The sequence below is a fragment of the Neodiprion fabricii genome, chromosome 1, assembly GCF_021155785.1.
Source record: "Neodiprion fabricii isolate iyNeoFabr1 chromosome 1, iyNeoFabr1.1, whole genome shotgun sequence".
NCBI lineage: Eukaryota > Metazoa > Arthropoda > Insecta > Hymenoptera > Diprionidae > Neodiprion > Neodiprion fabricii.
The window spans coordinates 30,341,924-30,363,700 of NC_060239.1; the positions used below are offsets into that span (position 1 = coordinate 30,341,924).

At 43.3% G+C, this 21,777-nt stretch overlaps 1 protein-coding gene across 1 annotated transcript in view; it reads left to right on the plus strand.

Annotated features, from left to right (window-relative positions):
* Positions 1-21,777, plus strand: part of LOC124179607 — a 42,263-nt gene extending 20,486 nt beyond the window's left edge. The window contains exons 2-3 of the mRNA XM_046564188.1: positions 16,241-16,443; positions 18,224-21,777. Of these exons, the coding sequence (XP_046420144.1) occupies positions 16,241-16,443; positions 18,224-19,999 (1,979 nt within the window). The 3' untranslated portion in view covers positions 20,000-21,777. The remainder of the gene's footprint in view (positions 1-16,240; positions 16,444-18,223) is intronic.

Below are 21,777 nucleotides of genomic sequence, written 5' to 3' on the forward strand. Positions count from 1 at the left end.
TTATTTATTTATTTTTCGTTGGAACCATTACAGACGGTAAGATCTGTAAAATTTATTTACGCGTGTGTTTTGCACGACAAGGTACCTAAATCGTTTGAAAATTCTGCGCGTAATGATAGGATTGTCTGAGGGAACGGAGTGAAAACCACCGACGATACTGCACGTTGTGTTTCCACTTAGCTGTACGTTTACTTTATGAAGTAGCCAGATCTTTTAAGAGGAAATATTTGCTCTTGAAACGTTTTGCAAAAAATAACTTTGAATAGACTACCGTGCAGGGTACGCAATTGTCGTAGTTGACGTTCCGAATGAAAGCGTCCGTTAAAGATTTACGTGACTTTGAGTTTAAAGAGTTGACGGAAACTGTGCGTAAGCAGCCACTTCCGGTACCGTACGCGTAAGACGGGTTCGCGTACCCGGTCACATTCTTATTGTTTTCGCGACGAATCCTTGCGGATAAGTTGTCGCGTACAAGTGAAATACCATTTGTGCAATCACTAACCAGTCGAGTTCCAACCGAACCGGCACTGGACTTGTATCGGTGAACGATATTATACGTATATATGTACAGATTTACATATATATATATGACGTATCAATACATGCACGTATCAATTGATTAGCGACTCGCTCCGCAGTCACGTCACTTTCACTGTAAAATCTATATACCGTGTTTTTCTTCTTCTTCTTCTCTCTTCCTTTACCTAGGAGAAATCGAGAACCAGTTGGATCGTTAGATGCCAGTAGTAAAGCACCGGTGTATATTTTCTTGACCCATTACTCGCCGTGCTTAATCACTTTTTTTTTTATTTAGTTTAAATCCCGTCTATGGTCGTTGGACCGAACCAACTCCGCGTACACGAGTACATGCCCGTCTTACACGATCGACTGTAATTAAAACATCAGCTATAACAAGGAGACGAACCATATCCTGACGATGGTGCAGGGTGACGAAAAACCCTTCCTTCGTGCTCGATTCTACCGCACCCTGTAGCGTTAGTCTGTACATATGAATAACAAACTTAAGCACGGTTGGGCGTATAAATATAGCCATACGCACACGAGTACGTAACGATGTTAAATCGTCGGCACGTATCAATGGACGGCTAAGCTCGTACGAGAAATTCACATGTGCATACATCTAGGGTTATAATTCCGTAACAGTAGACCGTGCGACAATGACGACAATAACGACAATAACGTATCGTATATCTATGAATATATCGGGGTTAGAATTTCAACCCCTTTGTTGGCGTCTCGATGCGTTATGGTTTTACCGAAACTCTATGGTCTGCGGGAAATTGAAAATTTGATTCCCTTCCGACGGGGTCAATGTAATACGGTCAAAAGCCTGCAACGAAAATCGGCTGGTTATTATTATTTACCTGACGCGTTTCGAAAGTTACGTTACGGTGAATTTTAATTTTCTTTTTTTTTCTTCTCAATTTTGTCAGCTCGCTCACTGTACGCGACAAACCGACCAGTTTCCCTGTTCCGGAATTCCTGGCAAACTCTCCTCGCGCATTGGTGACCGCAGAGTTTTGGCAGGTGGTCAACGGCAGCTGGATAAACTCTCGTGTTACAATACACACGGGGTATACATTGCCAATATTTTGGTCGAGCAGCGGAGAGCGAAGCGGCAGCTAAACCGGAGCAACGGACCTTGACGACATTTTTTTCACGGACCTGTTGCCCCGCCGCTTGGACACTCGTAATTTACACGATTACCATTTTACATATCCCGTACGACAAAACCACGTAACACCCTTTACCGGGAACGCCCTATTTTCGAAGGGTGCCAAGTGAAAATGGAGGGAAGGAAGGCCCCATTCTCGTAATCGCGTATGGAAATTTTCGATCCGGCGAGTACTCTTGTCGAACGCTCGAATGCCCATGAATCGTTTCGAGAGTCTTACGGGACCCCGTTGCATACACGCGCGCACGAGGTTCTGGATTCTCAAGTGCGATCTGAGCATACGTGATTTTGACAAGGGGTTTCAACGTCTCGAGACGAAGGAAGCGTACGGAAGTTGAAGCTAGGCCTGAAGAACCGCGCGATGCTTGTACGACGGTGGTTTTCAGTCAACGGCTTTTCAAACTACCGAACGATAAGATTATATATATATATATATATATGTGGTATGCCTGTAACGCTGAACAGTGTATGGACGTGACCGCGTCTGTTCCCCGCCATTCAAATGTCAGCTTCTATCAAGATCAAATTTTAAACGAAGGGTTGAGATATCGTCTGCGCTGTTGTACGTGCTTATTTTTCGTCATTATTACTTCCGTCGCTGTACGATCACACTTTGTCAATAACTAATTCTCACACACCACTCTGCGACTTATCGCGTGACGTGTTCTTACATTTATCGTTACCTTACGCGTTTCATATATCACGCCGATTTCTAGTTATTACTTTTTGACGTTTGCAAAATTATCGCGTGAGATCGCGTCGAGATGTTTTTATTCCAATCGCTCGTTCTCTCTTTTTCTTCTTTCTATTAATACGAATTTGGAGTGTTCTTGAACTACGGAGATAATAAATTCTAAAGAGGAGAGAAATCCCGACTTTCGCTTCTGCCGTATACGCGCGTCGTTGCACGGATGAATTAGCTCTCCTCCATTATACATATATACCTGTAAACTCTCGTCGATGGTTCAAAGTATTCTATTATATCCGTGCGCTCGATCGTTAACGAAGAAGTGCTCGATTGAATTTTTATTTATCTACGATGATTTTCAATGTGACAACTATCTTGATCTAGAGTGAAAATGATCACCTATCACCGGTTAGCTTAGCTCTAAACGCGTCGGTTATCTCTGCCACAGGAAGAATTCTCCATGCTTTCTCATTTCTCGGTCGAGGGAACCAAACTGCAGTTCAACGTGTACGGGGAGGGAGAATGAGAGTCGTGGGCAAATAAGGAGAGCCGAATCGAGATAGGGATACCCATGTTGACCCGCATGAAAATCGACACCCCCGTGCGGTTCAACCGGACCCTTTCATACCAAGGCGAACCATGGTCGAGGTCGAAGCGTCATGTTCCAGGACTTACTGACACGTGTATAGGTCCCCAAAGCCTGGTGCAAATGCTCGCGTTGTACGTTTCTCGAAATGCATGGGAGAGTAATCCGTTTTAAACCATTTTTCAAAGCAGAATATTATTCCACGTTATGCCGTGAGAGCAAAAAGACATCGAATCAACTAAATGTACGGTCACGGGCGGTGAAATGAGTATTCATTTGTGTCAAATTAAGATCTGTTGGTCCAACAAAATGTTTAGCTGATTTAAATAGTTGAAGGAGTCGGTTTTTTTAGACCAACAAGTCTTGAATCGATACAAATCAACGTTTATTTCGCCGTCCGCGATCGTACATTTAGTAGATTCAACGACTTTTTTCACTCGGTGTACGCATTTCGATTTCGAATGTTGTTGTACCAGTGCGATAATTAAGGAGACGGCATTGGGCGATCGATCAGGATTACGCAATAGCGCGTCGAATCTTACGAGCAGCATTCCCATGATCCGAGGGTAGTTTTGGCTCGTGAAGTATGCGCGATGCAAGAAGTTTGTGACGAATCGTTTAGCCGGGTTCATAATCCGGCGGGGTCAAAGTCTGGGGATCGAAATTCATCCTACTACGGCCCCTTGTGTATTCACATGCGAAAGGATCTAGGACGGAAAAAACTATGGGGAAAAAATACTGGTCTAAGCGTATACCGAACCCAACTTCGGTGCAGTCTCTGGAAAATTTTTAATGGACATCCAATCGTGTACATCTCTGTGCAACGACGCCTGTAGATGATCGGTGATTTCTGCCTTCCTGCAGGGTGGGGCTGAAATTTAAGAGGGGATTTCTTGCCCGACGCAGTTCGGTACTATTGCTGATAATTTCTAAGGTAAACAAATTCTTTGTGACGCACATTGGGGCGGTTTTGTTGTACTCTGCCATTCGCTCCTACGGCGTATATAATATACGATTGACAAAGAATGTCCCTTTGTGATCAACCCTAGATCGTAGATCATTTTTGACAAGCCCACGCGTGTTGCGTTTTATTAATGATTTCGACTTTTCTCAACGCCTATCGTTTCATTTCGTATAGTGTACCCCTGTTCTTTTATTTCTCACAAATTTCCGTTGGGCGTATTGTGGGCTGACGGCACAAACACGGAGCAAATTTGCCTCGATTGGGATGAAATCAAGAGTTGTATTTCAATTCAGTGAAAAAGTGAATCAAGCAAGTTTGGTGCCGTATTTTGTATATTTGCGGATAAATTTCTCTTCCCAAACCCAGAATCATATTACATGTAAATCAATGTAAGACTTTATCAAATTCGTTTACTCTTAAATAGTTATTCATTCTCACGATTCGTCTGCGGTTTTTCACCGTAGCTTAGTGAAATTTTGCGCTCAATTAGACGATCAGATCAAATGAAACCAGATCCTCTTACATTTAATATGAGTATACAATCGCCGCATGTAAGAAACGCATTCGAACGGAGGAACACATGTAGTTTATGAATCGTCTCTCTGTCCGTCAGACGATCAGCCGATAAAACAACCACTGTGATATTTCATTTGCGAGAATTGCCGTAACTCATCTCTCTCGCATCTATAATTGCGACGTGAAAACCCACAAGGAACTCGAAGATGCGCCGACTTGGCACTGAGGCTCGATTAACCGCAATGAGGAAGTAGTTTCTATAATTTGTGGGTTCCTTTTTCCGCTCGGTTTTTCTCAGTCATGCTTGAAGCTGTTTCGCCAGTTTGTATTCCGTTCTTATATGTTCTTGGTAGAAAATCATCAGTCAGTTACAGAAACGCTATGTTGAACAAGGAAACTGTGCTATTCCTAGCGTCCAGGTTCTCCGTCTACGTGACATACAGCGTGTGCTTCTTTATTGGCACCTAATCGACCAAAAGACGTATGACAATACACGAAGGGGACTGCCGGTGTCCAAAATGGGAACCGATCCTGGCGCCTTACATCGGGTTCAACTGCTTTCGTTCTTCCTCAGTCTCTCCCCTCTTCATTCTATATTTTCTCTTTCCGAAAAAGTCAATGGTCCGGAAATATCAAGCGCGCTTTAACAGAGTTTGCTACTCAGTCAATGGCTACGCTTGGTATTCTTTAAATTTCTTCACGACGCAGAAGGCGCCGGATGAGAAGTGAGTTTCGGGTATCTTTTACGCCGCTATCCGTGCGGGATGATTTTGCGTAAAAACGAATCGGCAACCCTTTCGTTCGACCGATAAATATTGCGGTCCGTTGCAGCTGCAACTTCCTTCACGGATGACACGAGCCATTTATTTCTTTGTGCGTAGGTACATATTTTTAAATCAATTTACCCTTTCGCTTTTGCCGCGTGTTGTTGTCGGTATGATATAATCATCGGTCTGCAGGCATCGGATGCTGTCTGAATATAATATTTGTCTTGTATGTGAGACGGAAAAAGAAATACATTTTTCAAACGTTGAAAACCTTACGATGGAATCGAAGAAACCGTTATTGAGATACGAGTACAACGTATGCCAGGAGTGATATGCAACTCTGGCATCATGCAGTAAAGCGGATGTAGACCGCGGTTTAGGGTGGGAAAAAAAAAAAAAAAAAAACATTACGGCTGCTTAGAGTGAAAAACTCTTCACCAAGCGATAATACACAACGTTTACCCAACGCCTTATCTGCGCTGTGTAGATTTTATAATCTTACTGCATTAAATTTTCTTGACAACGGCATAAATAATACGTACTTGTCGAGTCTGTCTAGTGCAAAGAAAACTCTGAATTTTTTTTTTTTCTCCAAGTATTCTTCCCCTCTCTAAATCGGGAATCTATTTTTTTCATAATAGTTATAAATCTAATTTCCTGTTACAGAAGTATTCCTTATCCAGGTAATTTTTAGCTGATGTCTATTTTATTCGTAACGTTTCGAACAGTTTCTTCTAATTAGTTTTGAATGTCTGCATCAGACTTGATTAACGAGAATTATACGACTACACCTGATAGTGACTCGGAATTAACTGAGATACATAGACGAGATTAACGATGCAAACGCTGCTGCCTTAGCGGTAAAATAATAAATTTTTACGGAATGCACGAATTTTTTTCAGACCACAGCTGAAGATTCTAATCACTGCGTGGACACGACATTAACAATAAGTTTTTAAGTAATTCTAATTAACTTATGTAATTGAATGTGGATGTAAGCCAGGTATAGATGGATGTTTAGGACGTAACGTGTTCACTGAAATGTAATCGTCAGGTGCGTACCTATTGTATGTGATCCCTACCAGGCCAGAGTACCTATAATTTACGGTACTCTGTTGCAATACCCATATACGCCAATATGCACAACCCGTAGGGTAATTATGCATTCGCGATTCGCTGCCGATTGTCGTTACGATTATTTCAATTCCCGTACGTACAAAAGCAGTCCGAACTTTCTCTTGCCAGCAATGCCACATTACACACGCGCATGCATTTACAATCGCGAATTTTCTTTGTGCCCTTCTGAATTTCTGTCAGTTCGTTATTTCGTTGCCCGGTTTGTCTTCATCTTCATGTGTGATTGAAAAATCAACAACGACTAAAACGCGTATGATTCCGCTAATATTTAAACCGTTAATCACTCCGGCTTTGTATCGCGGTTTTCTGCGTTTACGTCACTTCCTCTTTCTCGTGCGCATTATTAAATAACTTATCCTTCGTTGCCGCCACGGTTGTAAATATGACTGGAATATCGCGCTATGGGAATTGTATAATTAATTTTTTATACACGTGCGACATTATCGACAAATATAATTCAGCGGTACTTGATTTTCTCTGAAAGTACCAGCTACTGTGCTTTCCAGTTTTCGTTCCTTCGCTCAGTAAAAATTACAGATCACTAGTTCCTCCGGTTCCCAGTTTTTGCATCCATTCAACGACGACGACGACGCACGATATTTCTTTGTTTAACAATACCGACTCTTTTATTTCCTAGTGAGAATAAGTACGGAGAAAACAGCGAGTTTGTTTAGCATTTCAGTTTTCCTTGAATCATATTTCACAGCCTATTCGTCAAACGAACGCTCTCGCAAAGCACGCAATGAAAAACTTGCGAGCTTTATATTACTTGTTCGTCAATTGCGAGGGTGAACTTGATATAAAAATTGGACACGACATTTGAGCCCTCGCGCTTCCCGCGACCCGGTGCCTTCAAATACCGGAGCGCCGTCTTACCGCTTACCCTAAAAATAAAATCTCGTTTAAATTCTTCGACCACCATATATGTATACCGAGCCGTTTTCGGTGTCGGTGTCGCGACGCTTTGCTGGTGAAATATCGTTCCGACAATGCTCGTCTTCTCCACCCTGCGTCTACTTCCACTCTTTGTACGTACGTTTAACGTATGTTGGTAGGTATGTATATAGAAACGAGGGAGATTAGAGCCAGACAAGAAACGACATCGAAAACATCGGCTTGTCTTTATGACCGCCAAGTACTTCTTACTCGGGTCAAAAGACAGGACAGGCTCGCACAGATCTCTGCGTCTTTCCGCGGGAACTTTTTCTCTTCTTCACGTCACGAAGTAGGTGGTACCAAACAGTGCGGATTTTTTAGTTTTCTTCTAAATCCTACCGAAGAGACTCTGGGTTGTTTAAGCTGTACAAAGATACTCCGATTCGCTGTCAAATGGAATCAATTTTGAACGAAAGTTTGAAAAGAGTGAAAGTAGGTGCAAATGGTAACAAAAATTTCTTTTGTCGTTGGAGTTTTTTCTTTGAAACATTTTGGCATACTTGCTCCGATGCTTAGAACGCGTATCAATCAAGTATGCCGAATGATTCGTGTTGCGGCGTAAGAAAAGATGTAGAAAAGATATCGTAACGTGTACGTACGTACGTATACGTGTAAAGAGGTAAACTCGAGTGTGGAGTACATCGATGACGATGAATTGACGGTGTATGGGGCGGAAATCTGGGTCACTCGTGACATCGGGGCCCCAAAGTACACGTTTGATATTCATGAATAAATTATCCTTACGGCAAGGTGCGGGCAAAAAATCACTCCTCTACAGATGTGTTTGACTAGGATAAGTCTGTCAGAGAATTGCGCGAATCAATCCGGGCGTATTATGGTGAAAGGGCGGACTCGGCCATGGTGAAAATCTATTCTGAATAGCGGGCTCGATCGCTATTGTAACGATTTGAGGGGGGCAAAAGCCGAAGAAAAAAAGACAGATAAAAAGTTGTTCCATATTCGAGAATCAGGGTAGAGATAATCACACGAATTGGAAAATTTGTGGTTCCTTGGGATTCGTGAAAAATTACTGCTTTTTCGCTGTGTCCTAACTCGTGGCGGTTGCTTGGCTTGTCGGCACGGGTTAAACGAAGTATGCCGTTGACGTTTCTCTTTAAATTTTTTAAACAGCCATAAAATCTTCCCGTAGGGCTTGGTTAGCTCTGGTAATTATAATAATTCATGTAAAACAGTGCTCTCTCGTAAACGAGGCGTGTAATTGTACGACGAGGAATTAATTAGAAAATCTTGAGGACTTCCTTCCGTAATTTCAAATTACAAGCGTGTACGCCTACTCGAATTGAATTTGAACATGTATATGTGCCTGCGTACGCCTACCTATACCAACGTTAAAAGTAGTACTAATTTCAAGTATGAACGCCGTGACTCGATTTTTCAACACAGTCACGACCTAACCGTAACATGTTGATTAAAAATATGTAACTGTAAATTAAAAAAAAAAAAAAACTTTCAACTCTAGGCTGTTTATACGGTATAAAATATCATCACTAATTGCCGTGTATACATACAAACGTTACTCGGTTTAGATCTTAATTTCCTATCGCGTTGTATTATACCAGCGATTCTCGCGGCAGCTCTCATCGTCATATACATCGTACCTTGCCGCCGATGCATGGAGGGTACCGTAAACATTGCCAGCTTACTTAATAACTAATATCTCTACCTTCACTTTGTTCATTCTATACATATATCAAGATAGCTTTCGATTGAGCGCGTGTTTAAAGCGCTCATTTCCTGTCCCTCGTCTTTCTCTCTCCCTCTATCCTTTTTTTTTTCTTACTCTTCCTTGTCCGTTGCATTGCGTTGTGGTTTTCGAGGTGCGGAGAAGGAACATCGAGCACAAGACACGCCCTGTACTCGTAACTGCACTCGAAGTTGAAAAAAAAAGAAAAAATTGCACGCGCGATTCATCGACATAATAATTTCCCTTAATTCTCTTCCTATAACTAGAGTAATATCAACTATCGTCCGCGCAAAACTTCCTCCTCGGCAGACCATATTATACCCTATATACAGAGAAAGTGTAATATCGCGGTACATGCGCACTTTAATTGGCACACCGGCGAATCCGATTTTGCACGGTTATAACCAAAGCGCGTTCAAATTGCCCGCCAATGGGAAACGCCGGTTCAGACACTTGAAACCCCTTCGCCTATGTTTCCATCCTCCATTCTCGTCACACCGTTATCCCAGTCATCTGGGGAAGCAAACGGTTCCCTGGTATACTACGTGGGGGACAGACAGGCGCCGTTGCTTCGGTGCACAAAAGTTCCGGTTCGGCTCCTTGTTGTTGTGTGTATATTTCACCGAGTTTGTAAAGGTACCTACACAATTATCACTTCCGCGTTGCGCGTGCCTTTACCCGCCGGTGTGCAGGTTACGTTACACTTATTCGCGTGCAATTACACGACTGGCGTTAGAAAATTCTTTACAACAACGGAAACGTCTAGCCGTAACTTTATTTTTTTTTTGTTTTTTATTTTTATTTTTATTTTTATTTTTATGTATATTTTTTTACCTGTAAAAAATATTTATCACTGTTATGTACAGAAAAAAAATGCAATATCAGTTTATATCGCGTTGTGCAGCTGACCTATTTTTTCTTGTTTACCGTCGGTTCAAATTCCCCTACAGCCCCAAGGCTGACCTGATAACGAGAGTGGCGTGCAAACCCATGCCAAGATGAATTGTTGCGAGTTTTTTTTTTTTTTTTCCTAATTTATTCTTGTACAGACACCGAGTGTTTCCGGTGGAGTACGGTGTCCTCGCCGAAGGGTATCATAGGTAAACGATGGTTGACGGTGACGCGCCGCGGCGCTTGTAATGCCTGCTTGTGAAAGTTGGTCGGTTCCAAGCTCTCCACCACCTGCGTGTACGAGATTTCTTAATCTGTAACTGGTTCTTCTCTGTGGCTACGGAATAGACATAGGTAGGTATACAAGGTATATCCTCGGTTGACAGTCGGAAGCTGGAGGGGAATCGGTGGCGGAAAATTGGAGAGTCGGAAGTCGGGTAAAGAGTGAAATTTGGATTTCAGCTACTATAGATGTTCGCCGTTTGAATCGCCTCTGCACCCCGATCCACGAGTGACAGATTTTGAAAGATGACTCTCGCATCATGAACGTGTACGTTTGAGGATGCTTTAATTCCGGGATTATCAGCTCTAACACTCGAATTTTTCGGACCGTTGAGCGTGAAAGTTCCACCCGTAAATATTCCAACATCGAATATATCTTAATTTTTTCCCCTCCAGTATCATTTGACCGATTTCACACTTTGATTCGAAAAATTGATCAGGGACTTTGGGATATTTGCAAATATACAATATTCGCGCTGGACTGATTTCCATATACTTACGAATCTTCTTCGACGCAGATCTTGAATTTCTCTTTCACTCAACGTCCAGGGTCGTCTTTCCGATGAGAAATTTCGTGATTACATACGATTAGACTAAACCGTCACGATGTGAGGATGTTTCTTCTTGCTGTCGATAATTTTTTATCTTCAAGAAAATCAATCGACACTTATTCCCGTCACGTATCAGATGCGGATCCAGGTACCATACTCGTGTGGAGACACAGCTGCATAAGCACGTATCGCGAAGTCAGCATCATTGGCGGTATAACGGATATGCGGGCCTCGTACAATACATCGCCGGGTTCGAATCGAGTTCATGTGTCTGTGACGTAGAAGCGTGGGAGTTTTTTCCTTCAGAGAATATATATATACCAATTAGGAAAGGTGCCTACGAAATGAGTACAGAAATTCGTAACAGCGCTTTATGGTTTATGGCTATTATTAAAAGATCCGTGACGAAAAGATTTATACTTGCGTGTGTGTGCGGGCGTGCGTGTTTTCAAAAAAGGAACAATTCCTACAAGGCACGAGATGTTGGTGGGATTATACGCAGGGGGAAAGACTGAGTGTCATCCTGATGCAGCTGCATCGGCAAACTTCGCCGAAACGAGAAAATATTGTACACACGAATATATAGAATGGAGAGGGACGTGCAGACGGCAGCCGCCGAAACGCCTCACGAATCCCTAAACTGTGCTTGCGGACTTACACGTACACTCGACGACATTCGTTCCTGTCGCCCACAGTCTAGGTCGTATTCGAATTACTTTACCCACGTAAAGACAAAATGTGGTGTAGATTAATTCACACATTCTCGTAATCACTCGGATATTAACAGCGTTGCCAACCGTGCTGCATATCTCTTAAGTTTTTATGCAGTGATGACAGAATTAGTCTGACCGAGTGTACGCTACACGCGCCTTCCAGTGTCTGCTCGTGTCTAAAGGCATGTCGTATATGTGCAGAAACGTAGAGTAATAAGTGTATGCATGCACCGCCGCATCCCCGTCACGCGACTTACAAGGTAGTCATTAATTGGGACTTGGAGATTTTTTGCATATGCTTGAACGATACGCCGAGCCTTTAATGAATGTAGCTATTATGCATAGTATTCGTCACATCCCCTTGATGAGTAACGCTGCATCTATCAATTACCGTTCAGAATCGTATGAAATCCATTTTTAATGCTCCGATAGAAATTACATGTGAGTATAAAGCGTTGACAAGAAAATCAACGGATCATAATCACGGTGTTCGTTACATTACAGTGCACTAGACGCAAAGTTCGATGCCCTGGAAGCTTCAAACGGACATTTTTCTTAATTGCGTCGCGACGAAGTCTTCTTCTGTTATATATTCCTCCGTTTCTTACATGCGTGATATATACATGTATAAAAGAGACGCGGGGTTATTGGAGTGCTGTTGCAGTGGTGCACGCATTTCAGAAGAGTCGGCGCACATGTTCTATCGCCCACGTTGGGCGGGGCGCGAAACTAACTGAGATGAGTGTGTACGCACACTGACACGTAACGCACACGCTGATATATGAGAGACACGACTCACGCACCAACAGCACCCGATAAAGATAAAGGAGACTGCAGTCTCTCGCGGTGCATCTTCCGATGACGCAATGGCTCGCGGGTGTCGGGTATCTCGTTGAGGAGAACCAGGGAGGTGAAGAGAAGTCGAAGAGCAGAGGGAGAGGGGCGGGGGTGGGGATGAGAAAGAGGAGAGAAACGAAGCTGCAGGATGCGGACGTCCGCCCTCCTCTGCCTTTCTTTATTTCTCCTCCACTCTTTATGTCCCTTTACCTCCATTGTACCCTGTACCGCTTACATTTTCCATGGCTTAGCTGCCAGTGTCGTCTGCCTTCTTCTATACCCACACATTGAAACAGAGCGTGTTGTATGCACCCAATGCCTTGGCCACGAAATGTCAGGGTCGAAAACGCATAACGTGGTGCAGGGAAGATGAAAGTGAGGGGCGAAAAAAAATAAAAAAATAAAAAAGAAACGAGAAGACGCGGTGATCAACCGAGTGCGCACCGTCTGCATGCCGTATGGTGCTTGAACTTCTTTCAATTAACCGTCGACTTGTTGTATATATAATACGTAGAAAGCGAGAACTTCTGGAAGAATACTCCGCGTTTATTGCGATGACGATGGACTCGGTCTTGAGAATTATTCGAGTTCTTCGCTTACACAGCGATCTCTTCGGACGTGGTACGCGTAATTCTAATAATCCCCGTTAACGAGGAACAATTGCAATTCCCTCGGAGTCATCATCACTCCGCGGACATGCAGTGTTACATGTAACCGTATAACTCTGATCTGAGTTAAGACGACGATGATCTCGCTTGTTAATTCTTCCAGTTAAGCAACAAGTATTCTTGACCCTCACTCAACTTCGTCTGGCTGTGTAGTCACACGGTTCGCTGCTTCTGTTTTGTAAATAATTGCGTGAAATTGGACCGAGGAGACGCGAATGGAGATTAGAATTAATAAATATAACTGATTGAAGAACGAGGCTGAGGAACATTGCAATACACTTAGAACAGAACTGTGTCATCGAATAAACGTATATCCTACGCTACGACTATGCGCCGTTCTCGGATCAGTCATTTTGATTGTACTAGAGTTTCGCTGACTGTGGGAGTAACCCGTCAGATGTCCGATTATTCAATGCATAGTTTGTCGTTTGCATAATATACGTGTGTAGTACATACTTAACCAGCGACCGCTTTCCATCCGAAAAGTTTTGCGCTCGTGTAAAACCTCTCGTATTGCGATCCTCGGCACAATTGAATTTGGAAAGGACTCGAGGCGTGTGTAACGTGACGTATGTTTCTCCGACGTAAATCCGCTTGTATAACCGCGATCGAACGCGTTGCTACATTACCGTAACGCACAAGGTCTTTGATCTTTGGCTTCGTGCTATCCACGATTGATCTTCTCTCAAGATAAATCCGAAATCAGTTTCTATAGAACAACACCTAAGCCTAAGTAAGCGAGTATGTGCTCAATCTCCTCGGACGTTTTTTTACCGTGAACTTTCGCAACGCCGTGTCGGATTGGTCGATTGATCGGAGGTCCGGCCAAAATTAATTTTCATCGCAAATTAAATAGCCGACCAAAACAACGGATCGTAAGGTCTACAGCTGCCGACGCGACGGCGGATCGCCCAACGGCCAGCATTTCCGGTTGGCCCACTATCTTGCCTGCTCATGTATAACCGTAAAAACTGTCAAGCTTCATTACCGGATGGCTTGCGAGAAGGTAATGCGACGAGACAGAGAAAGAGAGAGAGAGAGAGAAGGAGATCCGACTGATTGTGGGCAACGTCTCGTTTCGCTCCTCCGTTTAAATGAAAATCCGAAACGGTGAATCGCTCGTTATCTTAACACCTTGACGACGCCGCTTTGCTATACAAAGCAATTAGCCGGAGCCTTCAATTACGGTCGTTAACAGACTCGATATTTCGCGGTGGCCTTATAATGCCAATTTGGAAACAAAACCAACTCGTTAATAGCCCGCTCTGTTTCTTTCCCACGTGAAAACAACCCAATTACCACACCATATTCATATCTTCTATGGAATCCGTCTATGGCTAATACGGAAAGGGTTCAGCTGATTCGGGGACGAGGTTGAAGCTAGCGATCGAACGTCCTAATCTTCATTCGAATAAGGTAGTGAAGGTCGAAAAGAAAATTTTTTGAAATACTTTGAGCCCTCCGATACTTTTATACAGTTGTGAGGATAAAACTGAGATTCATTTTTCCTGTTTCTAAAAAGTTTAAACACATTTGGCTGCTGACTCTTGCTGCTAGCTTCAGCTTCATGATTCGGGGAGTGCAGTGCAAATAAAGATAATGTCAATTAGTGCGTCTAGATCGCTTGCTCAGTTCCGAATGTTTTACTACATCAATGGCAGCTAACGACAGGAACTTCGTAGTCAAACGATGCTTGTTTCTTTATCTTTTTCCTGCATTCACAAATACTTATCCTCACTTTCCTGAAGCACCCACCAAGTGACGAAGGTTAAAGAAATTGTGAACTTGGGTACTTATCTGTATGACGTAAGCTCTATGAGTACAACTTTAAGAATTTGGTTAGGACGTTTTCGTGACTCGTCTGTGTTTACTATCGGGGTTTCTTTCGAGTGAGAATGTGGATGGTGTATGTTCCAAAATATCAGGGGACTAGTTTGTATCTGTATATGTCATCGAATGCGCAAATTGGAAATAGACGCATGGGTCTACCGCAATTTCAGCCGGGGACTTCATTTGTCACATATCAATATGAGAATAAATTCTCATTACATTTTTCTTACTAATTAAATACTAATACTATTAATAAGATACTTTAGAGTTGCATAACTGTGTTAGCTACTTTTTTCACATGGCATTTCTAAAATATTTATACAAAATTTTATCACGAAACCGTATGAGGTCACTTCCTACTTGAACTCAGCCGACCCGGAATGCTCGTTAAAATAGAATTCCCATTGATAAGTTAGGGGCTTTGATTAGGGGCCAGCAAGGCTCTCTCAGCTTCTCTGTCTTTGTCTTCTTCTCTCTATCTCTATTTCTCTCTTTTTTTCCTCCATTCTTCTCCGATGGCTGGTCACTCAGATCTTAGTCGGTCGAACGTATCATAATACCTACTCATGAGACAAGGTCGGACGGCCGCTCCTTCTCTCCTGCTTGCATTCCGATATTTCGCAATCCACATTCCAGGTAAACATGACAGATGTGGGGGGTCGCTATACTATCGCCATTTGTGGTATCCATTCGTTGTCGGTCAAATCGATTTTGGCAAGGATTTTTCCGCAAAGAATAAGAAGATGTCGGTGACCTGTTTCTCACTTGCACTGAATAAGGAGGAAAAAATGTGAACCGACAACTGGCAGCACTGGTCGCAATCATTTTCTTATCGTATGCGAGACAGGCTGTGATCCAAACACTATGATCTGTTGCAGCGCTCGTCACTCTAGCAATTTGCGATTCAACGATTGCATGGATATAGATATAATTGCAAGTGCCGCCTGCGAGGGCTGAGGAGCTGTCATCTGTCACGTAATCGTAACCGCTTGAATATTCATGAAGAAGTAGATACTTATTATACCTCCAAGACTTCTCTCTTTCGACTGCAGAGACTGAAGAGACAACTTGCAGGCTGAATCGCAATTGTCGAGTCAGTACGCAATCCCGCCTTGTGCAGCATATAATGGGGGAAGAATAATTAACGTATCGTTAATGAACGTGGCGATCCTTTCGCTCAAAGTGGTTCTTCAACGCGAACGGAATTTCCAAATTTGTTTCATATGTGAACGTCGCGGCGTCGGCCGCGGTAAAAGGGTCGAAAGAAATTCATTAGATGAAATCTAGGTAACGGTGCCTGGTTCGTAACACGAAACGCTACCGAACATTCACAATTCTAACGATATATTCTCGCCGTAGAATGAATGAGCCGCGAGTTTTTCATCGTCTTCAATCGACCCGTCGCTTATCGTCAGTCGACGTCGTTGACGGTGCTGACACTCGAGCTGATGTATACCCATTTTATCGTTCCAGGTGAACTGTATGTGGAAAACCTTGGAGAACAGAGGATGGTTACGATCAGGATGGGATGGCTTTGGGTCGAGGGAACCCCGATGAGGCTTCCTCTCAGAGCGCTGAACCTGCGCCAAGCAACTCCAAGTATATGCCAGCCCCACGACTCCGCTCTTGGTTTCACCTTGAGCAATCCCCAGAATGGCACCCTGGCTACGTTTTGGGTGAGCTGACGAGTTTTAGGAATGAATGATTTCTGAATGTGACGTCGAGGTGCATGCCTCACGGCATTTCCATACAAGCATCGTGCATGGTTAGCGTAATCGCGTAATGCTCCAGTCACGTAACGGAATAATAATCAAGACATAATCACGCACCGCGAGAGTCTGCTCGGCGCGGTTTCTGACCTAGGGGAACGAGTTGAACTTCTTTGCTAAGATGCACCTGCAGAACGTGCCCGTGTCTTTTTTAGACATCGTGACTTGGCAGCAGTCCATGATACGACTGATCGAGATGCTTGTACGGTCGTTTCTCGAGACGGAATACCAATAAACGATGATAATACAAAGTAAAAAATCGCACGACGCTACGCATTCTAAGTCAATCATGCGCACTCACTCACACTGGCAACAATACCATGCTATTCGCACATTTATAGACGGACTTGAATCCTGGTATGTACAAAAGTTTTCTCGGTTTCGTTTTATACGCGTTTCGTGGGAAACGTTTTTACGTCCGGAATATCTCAAGCACCGTTGCAAAAAGGCTCGGAATGAAATTTGCTGGACATCTGATCATCGCTAACTTTTTTTCTAAGCTACTGATATAACAATTCGATGCAGTAATTCTGAAAATTAAACTTGAATCTTCTCTAAGGTTTATTTTTACCGATATTGAAGTACCCCCTGTATGTAGGTACATGCTAGGCGAAAAAGATCATTTGCAAGTGAACGTACAATCGAGGCATCAAACTGGTGATTGAACCCAAGGCATCTTGCGCGTGTAATGCCTTTGAATGATCCGAGGTTTCCGTAATATCAAGTTGTATATCTACGCCGAGCACATTGATAAGCGGGCACGTATGTAATTTTGCTGATATATAACTGATGAGTTAAACCTAATGGCTTTGTTGAGAAGTCAAGGTCGTCGCCGTCGTCCTCTCTTCCATAAGATCGTTAAGATACAAGCACGTCTATGGTTAGCGTGGGAGTCCGAGATCGCTCTCCCATGACCCATTGTTCAGGATCTTCTCTTAATGCGTATGCATGTATATTCACTCTACACACTTTTCTATCCAGCTGTACACGGCGAGACGTATCTCTGTTGGCCATGTGTGTTTCATTAAGTACAAAAAAAAGTTTGAACTCTCCGAGCCCGCGAGAATGAATCATTCCACTCGAAAGATAGCCTCTCTGTACAAATACGGATGTATCGTGCGAAGAGCGCAACGAGACTGCAAGATAAATTTGATGTTTTATAATTGGTAATTAATGAATCGACGATTTATGTTGGTTTAATCAATACTGGACGAAGCTCAGTAATTCTGTTCTGTACAATCTAATCGAGATCAACGACTTGTATCCACCAACGAGTCTTAGCAACACAATTGTTACCAAACATTTATATCGTTGAACAATATAGACTAGCGGGTCGGAGGTGCACGATTCCTGATCCGGACGCTTTGTAATTGGCGACCGCGACCTTGCAATTACCAAGCAGAAAGTCGCGGGTTCATCCAAGTTTCACATCCGCCGAAAGAACGTACGATGGCGTTGGCATCGGAAGTCGGCTGAATTCTACGCGTAACGTCGTCATGGTTCTCCTGCGATGAATTGAGCAACGTGAAACTTTCCATCGTTGTTGAAACAGTTTTGTTGGATTGAAAAATTTATCGACAGAGTTAAAATTTTAAAAGCCAATGCTTGCGCGAAACAGTCAATCAAGACTTTTCTCTGCGATATCCGTTCTTTACCCAATGAATCAATCGAGCTTTTCTCTTTCCAGGCCGACACAGAACCCATCTACTGGTCCTGGGTGCGCGCTATCGCTGCTGAACTCGTTAGACAAACACCGTTCCGGGCTCAGCGCTGTTTGAACTTCCTTGAGATCCTGACCATCTGCCCTCGAGGTCCGGTGCCGCTACCGGACAGTCCCACCGAGTCCAGAAGGCGGTCTCGAAGCGAACTGCGCTCCTGGTTCCGTAACTCTTCGAAGGAGCGAGAGGTGAACAGTTCGATCACGTCAGAGGAACACCAGAGGAGAGCCAGGAGCGAGCTGCGAGGATGGTTTAGCAATTCGAGCGACGAAGACGTCCACCTGGAGTTTCGCAGTATTCCTCATATACTCCCGAAGGAACCTGCAGCCACGAGGCCTTGGGCCTTTAGCGAGAGCAGCGAGGGTAGCGACGACAGCTTGCCCTGGGGTGGCGGCCAGTCGAGCGTTGACTCCGTCGACTCCGTCAACGGTATCTGCAAAACAGTTCTACCAGAGCCGGAGCTCAAGGAGCAGAGGATACAGAGGTACAAGGAGGCGAGGCGGAGGGAAAACGAGGCCCGGAGTCGCAGGGTCGTGGAGGAGGATGCCCGGCGCCGAAAGGCCCGGGCTGAGGAGAACAACAACATCGTGTCTCTCGCCAAGTTAACAAGGATTTGCCGCTCTGCCGAGAGTGAGAAAAACGTCGAGACCAACAACAATAATAACAATAATAAAAATCACAACATAGTCCTGTTGACTTCGACGAACGGCGTGCGAGCTACGCGCAGGAACGGTTCGGTGTCGCGTGAGAAATTCGCGAAAGATGTCTCCTCGTGTGGTTTGACCACGGTGCGTCAGAGGTCACCGGAGTCGAGGACGACGGCGATGACGAACGGCTCGATTCTCGAGGGTGAAAAATTCGAGGCGATAAAGTCGTCGCTAGTCAAGGTGTCGGGAAACTTTGTGCGGTTCGAGGAGCAGGGGAACCTGGCCAAATCCGCGAACCTCATATCGAGCCAACCGAAAACTGATTCAGTTTCCTGCAGCGTCGGCGAACGCAGAAGCCGCGCCAGAGAACGACGCAGTGTCCGAGACAGGGGCATGACGACGTCGATTAATCACTCGTCGAACGTCGATACGCAGGTCGAAACTATCTGCGATCATAAGGAACGACTAGCACCAGTTTCGTCCAGGATTCCGATATACCAACAAGTACAAACTCCACCATTCGAAGTCTCCGCGGCCACTTTGACCTCCTTGCCTACCTTGTCCTCGACAAGATCCTCAGCACTAAAACACAGAGAAACGGCCCAACCGAAATCCCCGACGTCCTTTTCCCTCGCCCCTGAACCATCCGAAGAGGCGATTGCCAGGCTCCTGAAGCGGTGTCAACGCGTCGATCATTATGTTCCGGTTCGCGACAAGCTCACGCTTTTCGAATCGTTGTCGAGACTCGGTGGCCGGCTCGCAAGAAGCACCGAGGACCTCGGCAGGGCCAAAGCGAATCCTAGTCCCAGAGGAAAGCAACGGGCGCGTTCTCTTCACGACTTGAACAGAGCCACCAAGTCCGTTCCGGTTAGAGAAATGTGCAGGTTTTTCGAAGGGGAGAAATCCACCGAGGAAACTAATGGCCATTTGCATATACAGAGGCCCAAATTCTGTAGCGACTCTGCTTTGACCAGCCGGAGTCGGACGTGGAGCGATGGCGGCGTTGTTGCTAATCTTAGTCTATCAGCCCCGAGTAGTACCACGAATAAGAAGTCAGCGACGAAATCGACCGGCAGGAGGAGGCAGTACGTTAAATGAACAATCCGATAAACGGAAAAATGTTTGCATTGTGTTTTGTTTCTTTTTGTATCTGTCGAAAAGGAATCCATTATTTGTTGCTATTGAATACACCTTTAAAGGGTGGATTTTTGCGGTAATGGAATGTCTTGAAAGAATTACCAATGACAAGTTAACATTATTACGGCAGCTGAGTAATCTTTACATGTATGATGATAATAAAATATCATCGATGTTCGATTGTTTAGCTTAGATTTTGTTCTGGTTTTAATTATATATTCTTGATGTCCCGAAAAGTCACTTCTGTAACATTTGGAAAATCACCAGTCGCGGGTGGTACTTTGTTAATGTTTATTTTTCACGCATCAATCACCAAAAAAGCTACCAGTGCTCATCCAGCGGTGCTTTTTTTCCGAACAATTAACGATTTTTCGTTCATCACGGCGACTGCGTTTATTTTGACTGATGACAACTACCGGAGTACCAATCACAGCGTTATCACATGATTTTACTTTGGTGGATCAATCAAACGTTGTTATATTAAAATTTGGCTGTTGGATAATTCCTTCAAGGCACCCCAGTTCTTGAAAAGATACTATTTTGCACATATTGTGTCTTGTAGAACGTATCGCTTTAAATGAAAACTGATAGGTTTACAGGGAAATGAAAAGTATGAGTGTGTCCGAAACGACGTTGTCGTCGCAATTGTCAGATACTGTGCGTTACGTTATTATCGGCAATTATTTATCGCCATTTCGTGTTTCTAATTTTATAAAAATATTTTGTACAATAAATTTTTCTTCGTTAGATTGAAACTGCGAGGAATAGATAGAAGTAATCAGTTTCACAAAAGTTGTTGAATTTTCATGTGGACAATAATTTATAAAAAATTGAAAGAGACTGGTAATTTACGGGCACTATTTATTATACGCGACGTTATTACACGTAGCGTGACCTGGATTCGCTGGGTTTCTTTCCCGTTCAGTTATCTTTGTACATATTAAATTAAATATTTACTTGTATCAAGATTGAATACTTGTATAACTACTCGCAGGAATCGTAGACAAGTTACTTTTAAGAAGAATAAATTTCCAGTATTGACTTCATTCTGTATACTTGTATACTTGTACACATAACTTACAACCTGCCGAGATAGGCGAGAATTAGGCAACAACGCCTGCATATATAATTCGGTAATTTGCTGTACTGTGAGCAAAATGTTTAAAGAAATTAATTTCTGTTAGCTAGTTGATAGGTCTACGTAGAAATATTATAATATCGCGGTAACACTCTTGTAGCCATTTTCACTTTTTGCAGGAAACCACCTGTATATATATCGGAAGTGTGAGTCAGGACGAGTGTGTTTATACGTTCTACATATAATTAATAGAATACATACTACATGTTAATTTCTTATCCTATTTATTTATTGTATTGTACCGCGACCGGTTAAATTCGTTCAAGTATAAATTCTCGACTTACTGTCGAATATCAAAAATTTAATAAGCTCAGGCAAATGCAATTTTTTTGCCCACATGTTGGCACTGCTTTTTGAATCGGAAAATATTCTTTCTTCGAATACTCTACATTAAGGTATATAACGTTCGTTAAGTGTGGCTGATTGGTTACGTAACACGTTTAATCTAAGGTACAACGGAATAGATGGAATTCAATTTCCGAATACCCCACGATTAAGAAAGAACTAAAATCAATTGAGAAAAAAGAGAAGAAAAAAAAAACAAGAATAAAAAAGTAAAATTAAAAATATTGTTAATTGAATAGATATTATACCTAAAAAT